General features: G+C 45.2%; 1 protein-coding gene across 11 annotated transcripts in view; it reads right to left on the reverse strand.

Annotated features, from left to right (window-relative positions):
- Positions 1–17,109, reverse strand: part of NTNG1 (netrin G1) — a 168,804-nt gene extending 151,695 nt beyond the window's left edge. For 2 of the 11 annotated variants that reach the window (XM_068140983.1, XM_068140981.1), the window contains exons 1-2: positions 16,534–17,102; positions 9,857–10,567 (exon numbers count right to left, since the gene is read on the reverse strand). In XM_068140983.1, the coding sequence (XP_067997084.1) occupies positions 9,857–10,102 (246 nt within the window). In that variant the 5' untranslated portion in view covers positions 10,103–10,567; positions 16,534–17,102. Of the gene's footprint in view, positions 1–9,856; positions 10,568–15,641; positions 16,238–16,533 lie in introns of those variants that run through there. The other 9 variants (XM_068140985.1, XM_068140982.1, XM_068140978.1 and 6 more) reach the window with 8 other exon arrangements.
- Positions 17,110–18,160: the final 1,051 nt, after the last annotated feature.

Raw genomic sequence — 18,160 nt, forward strand, 5'->3', positions numbered from 1 at the left:
CTTTGGCAAAACAGTATCAGTATTGACCACAAAAATAAAATAAACAGAAAAAGGCAGCAGTGGTACTTGTGCTGAAGTTGAGCGGCTCCTACAAATTCAGCCCTTTCTAAACTCTGGATGAAACAAATGGCAGGTGTAAGGAGGTAGCTAATTTCCATATTTTGCCAATAAGAACTGCTACTACTTGTCTGGATTTTTCCACCTGTAGTCCACAGGACAGAGCAGAATTGATGAGAGAGCCTGATTACCATCTCGGTCTGTCCATTTATTTTCTATTGACTCTTCTGGCAGAATGCTATGGCTTTCAGTGTTTGCATGGCTGTAGAGATGACTAGCTGCTTTACAAATAACATGTGTCTCAATACTGACATCACTATTTGGCAGTCAACTTACTGACTTCTGCCTTCTGAGAGGACTCCAAGAAAGTCTGCTAACCATCACAGTCGTCCTGGCATATAAAGGGTTTGCAGAACTCTCAGTCAAATTCCCCTGGCTTCATTTCCACTATGACTCTTAAAAATAGAAATTTTAATATATGGAAGTATGTTTTGTTTGCATTGACTCTTAGCTGTTACAAAGTACAAGCCTTGCAAGAAAGAAAACATGAAACTGGTGTTCTAAGGCATACACATACTAAATGAAGAAGGAAAAAGATGTTTGTTTGGATAATTTGGACAAACCTAAGCAGCATGAGCATAGCTCTGCTCAGTTCTGCTAAGCAAATCCGAAATTCACACTCTTGAGACTTGTCTGTCACAGCAGGAGGAAACATAATATCACATTCCCTGCACACTGTCCTCAAAATGAGACAGCAGCCTGGAAAATCTGAGGCTGCATAGCTCACTTGGGATCATGGGGTATCATGTCTGTGACCCACGTGGAAAAGCAGCACAGGGCTGCTCCCTGTGAAGGGGATGATCCTGTACCACTGCTCCTCCAGGCTGACTGTGTGACACCAGCAGGTTAGAAAGCAAAGACTGCCCTGCTGAAAAGTGGGCTTAAGCCCCAGGGGTCAAAAAAAATCTCAGTTCAGGGTTTCTAGCACAGAATGAATGGTGTTACCTGCTGCCCCAGGCCAACAGCCTGAGAAGGTGGAGGGATGATGTGCGGTTCTACTGCATTATCCCTCTGTACCCCAGCAAACCCTGTTAGGACAGTATGAGCCACAGGCTCAAGATCATCTGTCGCACCAAAGAGGTATGCATTACAATATGTTGCTAGTAAGATTTTACTCATAAGGTAGGAATGTTTAATTGCAGAAGGTACTGCTGAGGGGACATTTCTGGTCCATCTGCACGGGCAGCAAGCTATTCAGATTCTTCTGTTGATGTCAGAGAATCTGTTTTATAGGGGGAATTGTTTATTTCTTTATAAAATTGCTGTTCCCATGCTCAAACAAGATAGAGCATCCAAGTTCCTATAGAGTATTTCAGTAGCTCCCCAAGATATTCAACTCAGTCAGTGGGGGAAGGTGCCCTGGGGGAACCTGGGTGCTGAGGGCAGCAGAGGAGACATCAGCTCAGGTATTTGTGAGAACCTCATCTGCAGAGCCAAATTACCCCAATGAGAGGACACAATTGCAGTGAGGGGACAGGACAGCACAGCAGCAATGGGCAGCATGGGGGGTGCTGCAAGCCACTGTGTCTCCCCAGAGCCAACCTTCCGGGATTTATCCAATTGAAATTTTCTATGGAGAGGAGAAAAGTGACTACATTATTTTGGTCTTGCCATGGCCATCAATAACCTGCCAGTAAAAGGAATGGCTTTGCAGCTGTGTTGTGTTCAAACACACTCACCGTGTGGTTCTTACCATGGCACAGATGCCCTAAAATAATTTCTGTTACTGCTGAAATCTTCCATGACATGTTGCAATCCCTTTCTTTCTAAGACCAAGCATTATTACAATAATCATTAACTGATCATTTTGTTAGCTACAACTGTCTAATGTTTCCAGCTAACTTCAGGGGAAAAAACAAAAATAGGACAGCAAGTATCAAGTGGAATAAAGGCAGTGTTAAAAGGAGTAGTTAAGGAGTGTCCAAAAAGTGCATCTATACAATATGCATCTTCTTAATGGATGCTCTTTTACATGCAGTATGTGCCTTAAAACTCTGCAACTGAAAATAAGTACAAGCCTTTGACTTTCAAAACCCTGTTTTACTCCCAAATATTTTTACCAGCTGAAGTACTTTGTGGGTGTACTTTTGCTTTGTTTAAGTTTTGAAAAAATTCCAATACTCAAAGAGTAACTGAGGAGGAAACAACAAAAAGGCAACTGGCTAGAGTTTTGTTAATGATTTACTGGGGAATCTTGATGTGTGATAATGAATAAAATGTAAATCTGTTTTACTGGCAATTCACAGTTTTGATTTATGAAAAAGTATTAATTTCTAGATTGCTTCCAGTTGGAAAATATTTTTTCTTTTTTAATCCTGCTGTCATTAAGTACATCTATTTTAGTTTTGGTTTTTTTTTTTTTTTTCTCTTTCATGAAATTGAGCACTCCTTTCCCAAGAGGTTTCATAGTTTCATAGTTTCATAGTTTCATTCAGGGTTGGAAGGGACCACAAGGATCATCTAGTTCCAACCCCCCTGCCATGGGCAGGGACACCCCACACTAGATCAGGCTGGACAGAGCCTCATCCAGCCTGCTCTTAAACACCCCCAGGGACGGGGCCTCGACCACCTCCCTGGACAACCCATTCCAGGGTTTCACCACTCTCATGGTGAAGAACCTCCTCCTCACATCCAGCCTGAATCTCCCCACCTCCAGCTTCATTCCATTCCCCCTAGTCCTATCACTACCTGATATCCTGAGAAGTCCTTCCCCAGCCTTCCTGTAGGCCCCCTTCAGATACTGGAAGGCGACAATTAGGTCACCTCGGAGCCTTCTCTTCTGCAGACTGAACAGCCCCAACTCCTTCAGTCTGTCCTCATAGGAGAGGTGCTCCAGCCCTCTGATCATCCTCGTGGCCCTTCTCTGGACACGTTCCAGCACCTCCACATCCCTCTTGTAATAGGGGCTCCAGAACTGGACACAGTACTCCAGGTGGGGTCTCACCAGGGCTGAGTAGAGGGGGAGGATCACCTCCCTTGACCTGCTAGCCACACTTCTCCTGATGCAGCCCAGGATCTGATTGGCTTTGCGGGCTGCAAGTGCACACTGAGAGCTCATGTTGAGCTTTTTGTCCACCAGCACCCCCAAGTCTCTCTCCTCAGGGCTATCCTCCAGCCAGTCACTGCCCAGCCTGTATTTGTGCCTGGGATTGCCTCGACCCAGATGCAGGACCCTGCACTTGCTCTTATTGAACTTCATGAGGTTGGCCTGTGCCCACCTCTCCAGCCTGTCAAGGTCCCTCTGGATGGCCTCCCTTCCCTCCAGCGTGTCTGCTGCACCACACAGCTTGGTGTCATCAGCAAACTTGCTGAGGGTGCACTCAATGCCACTGTCCATGTCCCCCACAAAGATGTTGAATAAGACAGGTCCCAGGACTGATCCCTGAGGGACTCCACTTGTCACTGGCCTCCACTGGGACATGGAGCCATTGACAGCCACTCTTTGGGTGCGGCCATCAAGCCAGTTCCTTATCCATCTAGTGGTCCACCAATCAAACCCATGTGTCACCAGTTTGGAGACCAGGATGTGGTGTGGGACAGTGTCAAAGGCTTTGCTCAGGTCCAGGTAAACGACATCAGTTGCTTGCCCCTCATCTATTAATTTTGTCACCTGCTCATAGAAGGCCACCAGGTTGGTCAGGCAGGATTTGCCCTTGGCAAAGCCATGCTGACTGTTCCCAATCACCTCTTCACTATTCTTTTGAGCGAGTAGTGACTCCAGGAGGATCTGTTCCATGATCTTTCCAGGCACAGAGGTGAGACTGACTGGCCTGTAGTTCCCTGGTTCCTCCTTCTTGCCCTTTTTGAAGATGGGGGCAATGTTTCCCCTTTTCCAGTCTGTGGGGACTTCACCAGACTGCCAGGACTTTTGAAATATAATAGAGAGGGGTTTAGCAACCTCATCTGCCAGTTCTCTCAGCACCCGTGGGTGTAACCCGTCGGGTCCCATGGACTTGAACACTTTCAGGTTCTTCAGATGATCACGAACCTGATCTGCACTTACAATGGGCAGTTCTTCCTCCCCGTCCCTGGCTTTGACTTCCATAACATCAGGAGGAGGTCCAAGGAACAAAGTGCCTTTGAAGTGTCTATGGGCTGGCTGCTACCACAGGCACAGGTAAGCTGTTGCCTCTGTGCTGACCAGCAGGAGGGAGCCAGGGGAAGCCAGCATAGCAAAGGGCATGGTGAGTGCTTCTCTTTTTCTGCTCATCCTGCTAGCTGCTCAGGTCTGAGGCTGCAACATAAAGACCCAAGTGGTGCTTTGATGGGAACAGCCATGTCAATGGGGTGGCAGAGGTGCCTTGTCCTACAGAGGGGAGAAGGGGCAGGGAGGGCTGTAGCTCACCATATAGGTCTTGTGGTACTAGAAATGAAATGAAATATTCAGTAACCTACGAGGAAATGCCAAAACAAAAACTCTGCTCCCTGAAGTGTAAAGTTCTTCCCAACAATGATAAACCAACACTTGGGTTGAGTAAATGTGGTCAAACCCGTTCAAAAGAGATAAATGCAGGTATGGTAAATAAAGTCTGCAGTAACTTCTAGCTATGCATACTTTTAAAATATACAACAAAGCAGTAACAACGGCCTCACCTTCAACTTCTTACTCTATCCCATTGCTACCTAGTAGGCCTGCACAGATAGAACTGAAAGAGTGAAATGAAAGAATCCTTATTTGGTCCCTAAAAGAAAAAAGCTCTTTTTTTCTTATCAGTACCTCTTAGTGATATTGTTTAACAATGTTTTAAAATGTCATACCCAAGAATGTACATAGGCATGTCAAAATATTTCCCAAAAATACCTTTTTATCTTATGTTTTGATTTATACCTTAACCAGAAGGCTATCTGTTAATTTAATTATTTCAGCAAACAATAATGGTGTCACTACCCACACTATGGAGAATTTCCCCTGTTTTAAAGAACACGACCCTGCTTGTAATCAAAGGAATGCTATATTAATGATGCTGAAAGTCTCAGAGGAAAAAATTTAATGTCCACCTCATAATAGAATGACAGAATTACATGCACAGAAGACTTTTTAGTAATCTTTGTTTCTTAATTTAGTTTTGATTGGCTATGAAATAGAGAGTGGCACTCAAGAGCTCAAATTTCTACTACCGTCAGCATTTCTGCTCTATGAATTGTACAAATGCACAGGACTCCCATCTGTAGGCTTCTTTTCAAGCTTCTGTTTAACCTATGAGGTAAATTAGCTGCAGGCAACGTTAATTGCTGACAATTCCATCATTTTTTACCCATTGTGATGTGGGATGGTGTTATGACAACTAGGTCTAAACATAAACAGAAAATTGTATTATGTTGCCATTTCAGCTGCAAACACAGATTGGTAATGTAAATTTGTCTCCAGTTTGCAAATTGCAGCCGTAACATGAGGAATCTCCTAGTTAAATTCACAATGAGTTTACACACTGATCCTGGCTGAGGTTTGAATGCAAACCCCATGCTGAAGGCTAGATTTCAGCCTAGGGGCTAGCCTGGCCAGGAGAAGGTGAAAGGCTGAGGCACTGGGACCCCTGAGCCATGAGCAGCAACATGGGAGCTCCCAGGGCTCATACTGGGGGCAAATGTTTTAAAAAGAAGGAAGTTACAAGCAACCTATACCCTATTCTTGTAGGCAAAAGATTTGCTTCTTTTCACAGCTGGACAAAACGTTGTGAAATTGCAACAAGAGCTTACAAAGAAGGAAGTAGTAGATCTCACCGTTAGTTATTCCCGGGGATTTAAAACAGATTTGTTTTGTAAACTGAAATGCTGTAGGCCACAAGAACTAGCGCTCCGAGATACTTTGTTTCCAGTTTGTTTCCAGTATCCCTGCAAAGTGAGTCCTGCAGTTCTGAAAATGTGGAGTAGCTTCTTTTTCTTTTCTCTTACCCTTTACTCTCCTCCCAGGCCAACTAACTGTAAGCGTGTGGTGCCAGACACATTCTTACCAATGCCTAATAGCCAAAGTTCACGAATTACAGACCCACAGGAATGGTAACGCCTGGCCAAAATGCTGCAGCCATCCAGTCCAGCTCTGGGACTGACAAAGGACAGCCGACATTTCCCCAAAGGAATGCCACAGAAAGCAGATGTGCTTTGTCTGCCAGCACAGCAGAGCCTCACTCTAAGCAGCTAGCAATTGCTTCAAAACATACAGGGAAGCTAGAAGTGGGAAGCCAACCTCCTCTGCAGGAAGCTGGTTATCCCACAGGCAGCAGTATTACCTATCATGTCCTCCTTACAGACACAAGCAACTCCAGTGCCAGAACTATGAGTACTCACTGCTCTAAGACATTTGTTTATGTTTTTCTCTTATGCATCTCTCCTCTTGTGCAGAATCCTTTCCCAAGCCCTAAAAAACTCTGAGCAACTTCAAAAATGATGACATTTTAAACAAACAGTAATTTGGAGGGCCATTTATTTGGCTTGTGCTTTTTGATCTTCCCAGTTTCATTTTCAAACTTCCGCTGCAAGCGGGACTAGGAAAATAAAGATGACGCTTTAAATGAAAGCTGGGAATCTCACATAATTGCAGAACTCCAGGGGGCTGAGATTTGAGAATAGTCTCATGAACTGTCAATACTGAATGCCACCAGAAATTATGTTATTCTTAGAATAGACCGCATAAAAGTAATTGTGTGATAGTTTTTCTTCTGCACGTTCCCTGTAATACCTACAGATGTTGCCTACAAGGGATGACCCACAAGTGGTGAGCTGCCATGTGCTGAGTTTAGCTACCAACTAGGAGTTTTCATTTTGCAACAGATCTGCATAGCCAAAACTTCATTATTTGATCTGTTAACTAAACTAGCTCACAGAGTAAAAATTCATAATGGATTCATAAGAACATTTAATTCCACGTAGAAGCTACAGAAAGAAGTCAGAAGCAAACTTGACCATTAACTGCCTTGTCTCCTCTGTATTGTTTTTGTGCATTGCAATATACAATTACATTGTGTGCCATTGTTGACTGTTATCTCCCTCTCACAGACTGCCTTACGTTTTACCTTCATCTCACAGTAGGACTTGAGTGTACCTCTGAAGTCTGGTTGTGTTGCACAGATACAATGTATACTACACAGATTCAATACCTAGTATCTTAGTATGTATACTCTGTGGTGAACAGAAAATTACTAAGAACGGACATGGAAATAAACCAGGAGACTGCTTCAAACTCCTCCTCTTACTACAGAAGCAGCCTTGATTATTTGGTACCCTTCTTAATTGTTAGGATATCTAAAATAACCCTGATCTCCTCCAAAGCAGCGTTACCCAGATTTCCGTAACAAAACAGTGGTATAGAGGTTTAGCACACAAATATCCACTACTCATAAGAATAAACCCGAGCATTTTTATATCTGTTTGGCACACCACCATGCTGAAAAGAAACCTTTTGGCTCTCTGTCATTTCAAATTTGGGATTTTTTTACTGCAAGAACATGCCTAACAAGAATGCACTCTATTCCACTGCCCACCTTTTCCAAGTACATCAATGATACCTTTTTAACCCATTTTCTAAAACCAAAAATGAACATAAAAATATGGTTAATGAGGCCCTAAAATATGTAAAACCTAATTTTGAAGAAAAGGTATAATTTTTACATGTAGCTATAGTACATGGGGCATTTTTAGGAATGAGAGTGCTCTGCTGATGTATAGCACTGTCAGGAACACCAACTATTTCTTTTATTTTCCTAATGTTTCAAGTAAATCAAGCCACTACCAATGCATATCTGAATATAGTCAGTATGAACAATGTACATCTATGCTGAAAGCAAATGCAACAGCTTATCATGTAGGAGTCAATCACTCTACACTCACATGACTGACACCATCATAGCACACATTCTCTCTCCCTAGTTCTTCATGTTAGTCTTTTCCTTGTATCAGGATTCTGGTGGCTTTCTGCCAATCAAGGGCTTAAGCTCCAAGTGAGCTACAGCTGTAACTTCAGGTCATTCCCAAGCAAACTTTCACCCCCCAATAGTACTTACCTTTAATCAAAATATCACATTTTAGTAGTAGTAATAGTTGTTGTTGTTTGGGTTGGGGTTTTTGTTTGGTTTTGTTTAAAAGTGTTATTGTAGCTAGAGGGTGGACTTGATAACCAAGGTCTTCAGAAACTAAAAAAATTACTTAAGACAGGAGCTGCTGCAATGCTTATTTGCACTAAAAGGAAGAAAAAAGTTTTGCTGGGCAGTTTCTTTTGCATTAAAAGAACAAGTTTTCTTATTGATGACATGATGAGTTATTAATGTCACTGAAGGCTAAATTTCAGGGAGAATGTACATTTCAAAGTAAAGAAAAATACTTATTACATGTAGCACATTGCTTTTACTTGTTTTTTTAATAGTGGTTTCTTAAACCTGTTCAGAGGCTCAGACTGTCAAAGCCATGTCAGCCACGATGGATTAGTGGGCAGAACACAAGTGGTGCAGTCACAGGTTCACAGCGAGTGTAATTTATTCACGTCCCTCCACAATTTATCATGTGGCTATTACCATAATGTACGTGGGGAAGCAGCTGCATGTGTGCACATAATGACCTAAATGGATGTGTGGTTGGACCTGAGCTGCTCACACAAAGTAGTGGTTGAAAATGATACCATAAGGCATTTAGGAGCAAATTTCCTTCCTGTGGGGATCACACAGCAATGATGATTCGTACACAGGCAAATAAGTATTTTGTAGACTTTTCTCACCATAATCTCACTTACCAGAACTCAATTGGTGTTTCAAATCTAAATTTTATAGGTAATGTGATATATGTCGCCAATGCTTTATCAATAGATCCAACTACATACGCTTTGCATATCGAACTCTCACTTTCTAGTCAAGGAATACTGTATTTTTCTACTCAATATTTAGCATAGATACTCAGTGGCAAACAAATTAATTCTCTGTTTGTAAGGAGAAGCAAATTACCTACAAGTTGAAAATTTCCTTTACCTTGAATGACCTCTTAGGTAACATCTATCAAAGACTTGGGAGCAGCACAGCTGTAAAACCTTGATACATATACAGCATCTGCCTGTTGTCTCATACCCATGCAATTATTTACCAAGCCAAACATTTCCAAAACCAGACTCTGATTTTAGAAGCATCAAAATTAAGGAGCTTGAATTAGGCCTCTTTCAGTTGGCTTGAATGTCTAATTTCAGCTAAACAAGGAAGCTGTCAGTTGCTGGTAGAGCTGGCCCTCAGGGCAGGTTGCTCCTTGCTGCACTGTTCATACCTGCAGTTATGGACCTGCTGGTATGCACCTGCTGCTCATTGTAGCAAGGCTGCCCGTGGCTGTGTGGGCTTGCTGGAAAAACTCCACCAGTCCAGCAGTTTCTGCAGCGTGAGTTTCAAACAAGGGGCTTTGCTTGAAAATAATGCTGAATTATACCATGCTATGACATCTTCAGGAGATCTTACTGGAACCTGTTCATCATAATCCAGGCAAGTGCCCCCCAGTCATGGGTTAGCACACCACAAGTTTTATGCTGCTTTCTTTTAAGCCATTAGAAGTTGCCTGAGAGAGACACTCAATTCAGACAATTTAGGTTCCTGTAAGCAGGACAACTCATTGCCCAGAGCGACATATTGCTTGGCATTTTGTTTAGCAAAACATTTCACCTTCAGAATACAATGCAGATTTTCTTGGATGTCTACATGTGTACTTGAGTGCTTCCATTTTGAAGCCATGTACCACATATACCCACCAATCAGGAAAAATGAAAAGCTTGCCTTACCATTGCACAGAAAGTCTCGGGAGGATCTCCACATGTGATGTCTGGAGGATCCAGAGTCACTTTCACATATTTGATCATGTCTCTGGCTTCTGGCTGGCAGGCCATGTAATCCCATACTTTTCCTTCTTCTGTATAAATCTGAGTCTTACACACGTCATAATGTCCCCATACAGAAGGGTAGTGCTGCATCACAGAGGACACGGTAACCCAGAGGGTGTGAAGTGACAGGAAACTTGACAAATACATTTCTAAATCCTTTTTACGTCACCTCTGTAAGGATGCTCAGTACTGTCGTACCTGCAGTCTATAGATTGTCCATATACATGTATGTATTTTATAAAACAGCTTCCTACTCAAATATGAAGCATTAGGGATAGGATGTTCATTTCACTAGTTTGTTTCAGTTGTTGAAGACTTTGGTAGAATCATCCAGACCCTGATGACAGTCTTTCAGAGCAACACAGCACTTGTCCTTTGTCTTACAACTTATCTGTCAGGGCTTCTTGTAAAAGATGTCCAATAGCAGATAATAATTTGTGAAGTTGCAGGTCTTCAGCTACACTGTCGATAACCCTGAGTGATCCTCTGTGTTCAGGGCTTGCAGGGGATGCCCAGATGCTCTGATAAATCAGTATCCGAAGCAAAAGGATAAGTGTCTACAGGCTGGTGTCTGCTTCCCATCAATCATTCTTTTCTTCTGGCAGCAGCACCCTTTTAGAAACAATAAGAGTTAGACTTATTGTCCAAGAATCAATACATTACAAAATATGATATGTTGACGTTTTGGAGGTTTGATGCAATATAAAGCAAATTGGTATAATATAGATAACCTTTACCGTGGGTGCTGTGCTAGAATGAACAACCTACCAAAATCATTCACAGGGAAAATATTTTGACATGAAGGATTTAACTCTTCTCTAACAAAGACAGATTCCTGTCATTTCTGGTAAGTTAAAGGGGTTTGCTTCCAAAACTCTATTTTCACCCTGCTGAAACAGGAGAGCAAGTCACCAAACTCAACCGTTTGCCCAGACTGTGCCAGCAGGCAGGTAGGGGGGCAGGCAGCCCAGCATTGTAGAGCAGCCACAGGAAGGCTCTCTTATTAACATGACAGAGATGGGTATCAGGTTTGCCAGGTGCTGATAGTGTCTTGGCAAGAGCACCTCAGTGAGCTCCAAAAGAATTGCACATTTCTTAGATTAAAAAAAAAAAATTAAAAAATTAAGAATAACCAAGATTTTGCAAGCATACTTCCATTTCCTTGAAATTTCTCATTAGCATTGATAGAGCTTTGCACTTTTTTTTTCCCCTCTTCTTTTCCTTTGAACTGTGATTCACTGATCACACTGCTGATAAACTCCTCATAAAGACAGGGTTCATTTGTAGCTTAGTCTAAGGATGCTTTCCCCCTTTGTTATGGCAGTCTTATTTTCCTAGGTTTGGAGGTGACTGCATTTATTTTATAGCAGATACATCCTCTTTCTTCTGAAAGTATCTAGAAATTCCCCTGGTTTGTGTCACCTCAATCATATTATTACAGGTATAAAATCCCAGGGTATTATTTCAATGACTTAAAATATGCATTTGTTAAGAAACAGTGGTAAATTATTTATGAGGAAAACTGCAGACTGAGTAAGCATCCTAAACACAGACAAGGAAAACCAGGAACTCCAACTCAGTTCTCAGCCTGTGCCTGACACTAGCCTGTGCCTGGCATTAGCCCATAGTAGCCAAGGACAGGAAGCCTGGGCACTGGGCTTTCTGCAGGAAAGGATTTCAGCCAGCTGCTGTAGCATCTCTGTACTCTTTTTGTCTGGATGCTAAAAACTGTGCAAACCCCTCACATGTTAAGAAACAACTGTAAGTCACTATGTCTTGCAGCCCACTTTGCTTGCTCCAAGGTTTAAATGATGCCCGATGCCAAGAACCCTCCTATACCCCAGAAAAGAAGGGGAAGTGGTATGTGAGCTGGTGAGCTCCTCAGCACGTCACTTTTGCAATATGCATTTGCAAAACTTATCTTCCCAGCTATTCACAAACAGCTTCCCTATATTTAAATAATGCTTCATCTTAAACTGAGCTAAACTACAGACACTATGAAATGCCAACAGATGGTTGAATTGTGTTTCCATAGCAAAGTAATTTACAATAATTGCCGTATGGACGTAAATGCAATTTTCCATTATATCCATTTTATCAAGTGTTACCATACAACTCATATATTTTATCAGACTATGCAGAGAATATCTGAATTGTCATGCTGTAACAGTTCTCAATTATTTCAAATATATTTAAGCTTTGTCTCTGAATTTGACACAAAAGCAGAAATATCTAAGACCAAATTAAAATGAAATCTTCTTAAAGAGCGCACTGTATATAGTTCCATTGTTTGTTTTTGTAGTGACCTTATATTATTCTTTGCTTTCTATGGGAACATCTACTTACTATAATCCAGAGAATGTTTTCCATGTCATTCCAAAGACACCTTATAGTCTTTCCCACTAGTCCTTTCCAATGTATTTTACTCTTTTGCAGGGGGAAATATAACACCCCCAAAACATCATAGCTCAGGAAGAGCCATTACACAAAAGGGAAACAACTACTCTGCTAAAAAAGGAGCCGAAGTATTTTAGATTTGTGACAAGTCTAAGCATACTCTGTATTGGAGGCTTGGTTGCAGCTGGAATAAATAGTAGGTGAATGCCATATTTCTGTGTAGGAAGAAGTTGTTACAGAATTTAATTATCCTTAAAATACAAGTCTGTATATTCAAACAAAACCAGATCTATTTTCTTTAGCATTTTCCTTGATAGCTCTTCAGTTATTCGTAACCTCTTATAGCTACTGAGACTCAAATCCACTAATACACAGGACTGGACAGGACTGAAATAATGTGAAGCAAGCCACTACCTTAACAGCCTGTGCTAAAATACTTCCCATATAACGAATTCTCATTAAAGCAAGCCAGTCATAATGATGGTCGTTACACAGAATTATAGACTATATTATTGATTGAATTTAGTGCATTGACAAGGAAAAAGTGCAGAGGAGAGCAAGACATCTGAGCATTAGGCAGCTGCAGCAGTGTACGACAGGCATTCCTGACAAGAGGCAGCCAATTATAGCTTAAATTTCTGGCATATAACCAGTTCTGATTAATAGTTTTCCATTACATTACAGACGTATTATTAATGTATTAAAAATGTCAAGCTTTGGCAAGAACTAATACAGCATGGCTCAGTTAGTCCGCAGTATCTTCTTTTAATGAGCTTCCATTGATACAGGGAAAGATATTGACCAAAGCACATTAAGGATCGTGCGCTGAGTGCTGCCGGGGTTTTCCTGACAGAGCTGTACAATTTGTCTTGTTTATATTTATTCCTGCAGAGTCACTCACGATATGTGTTCTGCATATTGCTAAGGACCCATCTATTTTAATTATTCTGTAAAAACCTGTTTAGAATAACACTTCTGAAGTTTACACCTGTACCAGTTGTTAAGCCTCTAACTGTGGCAACACAAAGAGGAGTTTTTTGTCCCCAGTAATGTCTGTGCATTTGACCTTACAAAAAAGCCATCAAGTGAATCAGGAACAACTAATGTCTAGTGCCCAGATCTCCTGCACCCTATGGTGCTAGCTGCACACCCTGGATGTTGAGGGTCCACAGGGGTGGCAAAGAGGGAGCAACATCTTTACTAGGGGTCAAGGGAACGGCAATCCGCTGGAGGGACGTTAGCTAATGTATGCAAAGCCTCTGGAGAAGCCTGCTCCTGGAGATCCCCTTTGTGGGGCAATAGCAGTATGAACTGCAGGATGCATTTGGCCCCAAACTTTCATGTGCAAAAGGGAAAATGAGAGGAGGCACTGGTGAGAAGGCTGCTTTTGCTGCCCCTGCCTCTCCCCAGAGCACCGAAGTGCTGGATGTTCGGGTCATAGTAAGTATGTTACAGCTGTTTTGAGGAGAACAGATTGGAGCTGACCCCCCAGATGCAATTCAGCTGTGAAGGCAGCTCTGCACACACACATTCCTTTCCAGGTGGGAAAGTCACACCTTGTGCAGCATTTTAATTCTGCAGCCTGAACAGATACCGTTTTCTTCACAACAGCTAAAGTGTATCCTGGCAGAATCCATACCTGCAAAAGAACTTCAGATCTTATCAGGGGCTGTTAGCAAACATTCCTCCTTTGCCTCCTTCCACCATTGTGAAAATCCACCCCCTTCCATGCAGGCCTCCCTCCACATGACCTGTGTCGGCTGGAAAAGCTGCCTGCGCAGACCAGACCTTAGGGGTGACTTCCCGGCCTCTCCCTTTGGCAAACAGCAGGCACACAAAGGAGGTAAGAAAACAAGTGATTGCCTCTCACACAGACTGTGTGTTTGATAGAGTACACTACTATCGCACACCAGTAAAAGCAAGAGCCAAAACCAGATGTTATAATGCACGGCAGCCTTCAGAGAACTGGTTAAAATCATGATGGGAGGCAAGGTGTGCTGGCTTTTGCCGCCCAGCATCGGCATCTGCAGAACAGGTTTTTTTTAACAAAGGAAACATGCTTTAAGTTTGTATCCCTATCAGCTTTGCCAGATGAATGTATCTGACCAAGCCCAGGTAAAAAGATCCTTTGTGGTCTACTACAGCTATTAATTATTTAAAGACAGTTTTGAATGTACGAAATACTGTGTATTACAAACCGGAACTAACCCTCGTACCTGCCACTTACAACACTTAATAAAAAACAATCTTGCTACGCTTAGACAACTTGAGGGACAATCTGGTACATATAAAGCTCCGATAGTTTGAAACCAAACACCCAACCCAACCTCTTTTATAAATACAAAATTATTCATCTCTGCAAACAAGAAGGGGCCCTGCACTTAACAGTTTAACTTCCCCTCATACTTGGATGAAATGCAGTACATTCCCAACAATGGCTGCGGTGCCTTCAGACTCATATGTTGCTCCACTAAAGTTCAGGTTCCGTTTTATTCTATCTTATCCAACTGTTCATCAGAAAAAGATTTCCTCACCTCAAGAGAAATTTAAAATACCTATTGGCTCAAGAAAATAAAATACACTCTTGTGCTACCAAAAAAACGGGATTCAGCACAGAATTTGCAGTATCTCTGGTTTTCCCACATTGTTCTTTGCTGAGTGACACCTCACACTACTGCTGCCATTACTTGCTGGGTATCATCAGCTGTCAGCATATGGAGTAAAAACACTTCAGCTATTTTAATTTTAGAGGCTTTATGTAGCAACATTCAGTTTTTCTTCTAGCACCTTTACAATTTTGACTTATTTCCTTAAATATCTCTGTACCTAGCACAAATATGGTCTGCAAGTTTTTCCTTTCAGAATTTCAGTTAGCATTTGGGGCAATTGCGGGGGTTTTTTAGCCATTATTTTTCACCCTCACTAAGGTCACACATGCCCCTCAACCAATGTGTCTGGGGTACAGGGCTACCATGCTTTCCAGTTGTGGTGTGAGCTGATGACACCTCAGAACCAAAAGAAAATTAAACCCCAGTGGCCCCTCCATTTGTCCCATGCTACTGCCAGGTTTTACATACATAGCTAGAAAGTTGGTGCCACTTCTTCTTATCAGTGTCACAGGGCTGAGGGTTGATGGCTAAGTCCACGACTCCATGAGACTATTGTCACTAACTGCTGTAAATTCTCTGCTAAAACAGCCTTTAAAATAATAATAATAAAAAAAAAAAAGCCAGAAATCAGCTTTTATTATTTTTTCCCCCAAAACCCCAAAACCAAACCCCACACACACCAAAAAAATAAGCCGAGTAAAGTTCTGCTGTGTTTTTTTCTTCCCTTCGACTGGCTGACCAGGCCACAGCTTCTCATCCTCAACCGCATTGTCCTTAGACGAGATAGTGATTTATTCCCTCTTTAAAAGCATCTCCACCGTTTGTTTCACTCACTGTCTCCGCTAACATCTCCGCAGAAGGAAGGCCGTCTCCTAGCACAGCAGATGCGGCATATCCAAAAGTTGATTGCAGAACAATAAAAGTACCTTCAGCACTGGCCAAAACCACACACACCCCAATTTTGAAGCAACAAAAACATGGGCTTTAGCGGGTTTAGTTGGTCTACGCTGTCTCCTGCCATGTGGGGCTTCTTTAGGGGTTCGGTGTGCGGTTGGCAAAGCCTCCTGCAATTTCCGATGCTAGGGAGGGAACTGTTTCCAGGTTGAGGACCGGCGACCTACCCGCTACTCCTCGGCCAGCGGGACTACTCCCTCCACTGCCCCTCTGTCAAATGGGACTTTTGAATCTCCTCACCCGCCACCCCCACGCGGGAAAATCCGCGCTGAGGGGCGGGAGCCAGGGAGAGCCGAGCCCCTCCCTCGGGGCTCTCCCTCAGGGCTCTCCCACCGCCTGCGCGCGGCGGCCGCGCCTCTTCAAAGCCCGACCCGGCCCGGTCCGAGCTTCGCGGAGAAGGTGGCGGCAGCTCCGCGCAGGAGGCGGCAGCGCCGCGCAGGTACCGCCCCGCTCCCGCTCCGCGCGGGCGGCAGGGGGCGCGCGGCCCGCAGCGATCCGCCCGCGGCGCGCCTCCGCCGGGAAGCACAGTGAGGGGACGCGGTGCGCTCACCGACTCCTCCGCGCCACGCAGTCCCTGTGTCCCATTCCGTCCCGGGGTGACAGGCGGGTGGTACTCACCGTGTGGGCTCGCCCTCGCCTCACCGCGGGGCGGCGCGGAGCTGCCGCGGCGCTGGGACGCGTTGGGTCTCCCTCGGCGGCAGCATGGGGAGCCGCGGGGCGGGTTGGGGGCGCTTCCTCCGGGGAAAGTTGCCGGCGGGGTGTGGGAGCTCAGCGGAGCGCGGGCTGGGGCCGCCCCTCGCTCTAGGCACTTGTCGGCGTCGAAGTTTGGCGGTGTGCGGGCGGCGAGGGGTCCGCGGCGGTGGCGGTGTGGGCGAGCGGCTGGTCGGGCAGGCTGCCGCTCTCCTCCGTCGCTCGGCGGGGCGGCGGGCGGTGCTCGCAGATCATCCCCGCGGGCGCTGCGCAGGTGCTGCCCGCCGGAGATCCCCGCCCGCCACCGCCGCTCAGGGCGGGGGCGTCCCCGCGCGGGGCGCTAGCGGCCGCGGCATAAGGCTCGAGACGAGTAGCAGCCGGAGCGCGCCCCGAGCCGGGGCTGCGGCGCGGAGGTCTCCGGCGGTGCGGCCAAACTTCGGGCGCGGCTGCACCTCCTCACTTCGGAGCGACCTCCCCGCGACTGCCGGCGAGTGGGGCGGTGGCAGCTACCCCACCTCCGGGCCCGCGCAACGCGCGGCCCTAGCGCCGCCGCGCCCGCCCCCCCGCCGCCGCGCTCCCCGCCCCGCCGCCCCTGCCGAGCGGTGCTCCGGCGCCGCCTGCCCCGCAGGACGGAGGGTTGGGGAGGAGGATTCCCGCTGCTCTCCCGTCCGTAACCCCGGCAGGAGCGGGAGCCGCCCAGCCAGGCGATGCCAGGTCCGGTGGGGCTGTGGCTGCTCCCTTCCCGCTGAAGCAGTCCTAGGTTTTTTTTTTTAATTCCGGCTCCAGCCCGGTAACGCACACACGGAGGTCCTCGTAGGTGTTTCTGCTGTCCGAACTCGGACAGGCGGACCCAAGCGCCCGGCACAGCGGCGCTTAAACGCGAGGACAGGGCAGCGTCCCGCACGCCTCGCCGGAGGGTCTCTCCGCAAGGCAGGACGTGCCTGGAAAGCTCCGGTCCGTTCTCTGCCCACAGCACCAAAGTGCCGCCAGAACAGAGAGAAACCGTTATTTGTACAGTTGCGGAGCTTCTGTGGCCGCTTTCCTGCTACCAGTCCTGGGCTTCATAAAGAGACGAAAACTCTGGCTCCGCGTTCTGCTCTGCATGCCCGGTTCCCCTCTCTTGCTCCACTTCTTTTTAAATGAGAAACATACACAGCTTTCCCCTCCAGCCTTCTCCAGGCTATAAAACAGTATCTAAACCGAATAATACTTAGTGACTCTCGAGTAGGAATTGTGTTTACTCCTGGCAACTACCTGGTTACTGAATGTGACCTGGTACCTGGCAGCGGCCACTGGCTGTGTCGTGAATGCTCAGGAGCTGTTTGTCGTTGGCATGTTTCACATGGTTAAGAGGTACTAAATGTGTCGATGCAGGCAGCAGTGCTATTGTATCCCGTTGACGAGATTTGGCGTTTTGCAATGCCAGGGTGTGTAACCAGGTGAGAGGAGACAGTGGATTTCTGGTAGAGATTTGTCTTCCACTTGGGCTTTGGAATTTGGTGAGTTGTGCAAGTAACTGGCAGGAGCCTTCTGAGAAGGATGCTTTACTCCTTCC

The sequence above is a fragment of the Melanerpes formicivorus genome, unplaced genomic scaffold, assembly GCF_026170545.1.
Source record: "Melanerpes formicivorus ecotype bairdi unplaced genomic scaffold, bMelFor1.0.p_v2 SCAF_7, whole genome shotgun sequence".
NCBI classification, from domain to species: Eukaryota; Metazoa; Chordata; class Aves; order Piciformes; family Picidae; genus Melanerpes; species Melanerpes formicivorus.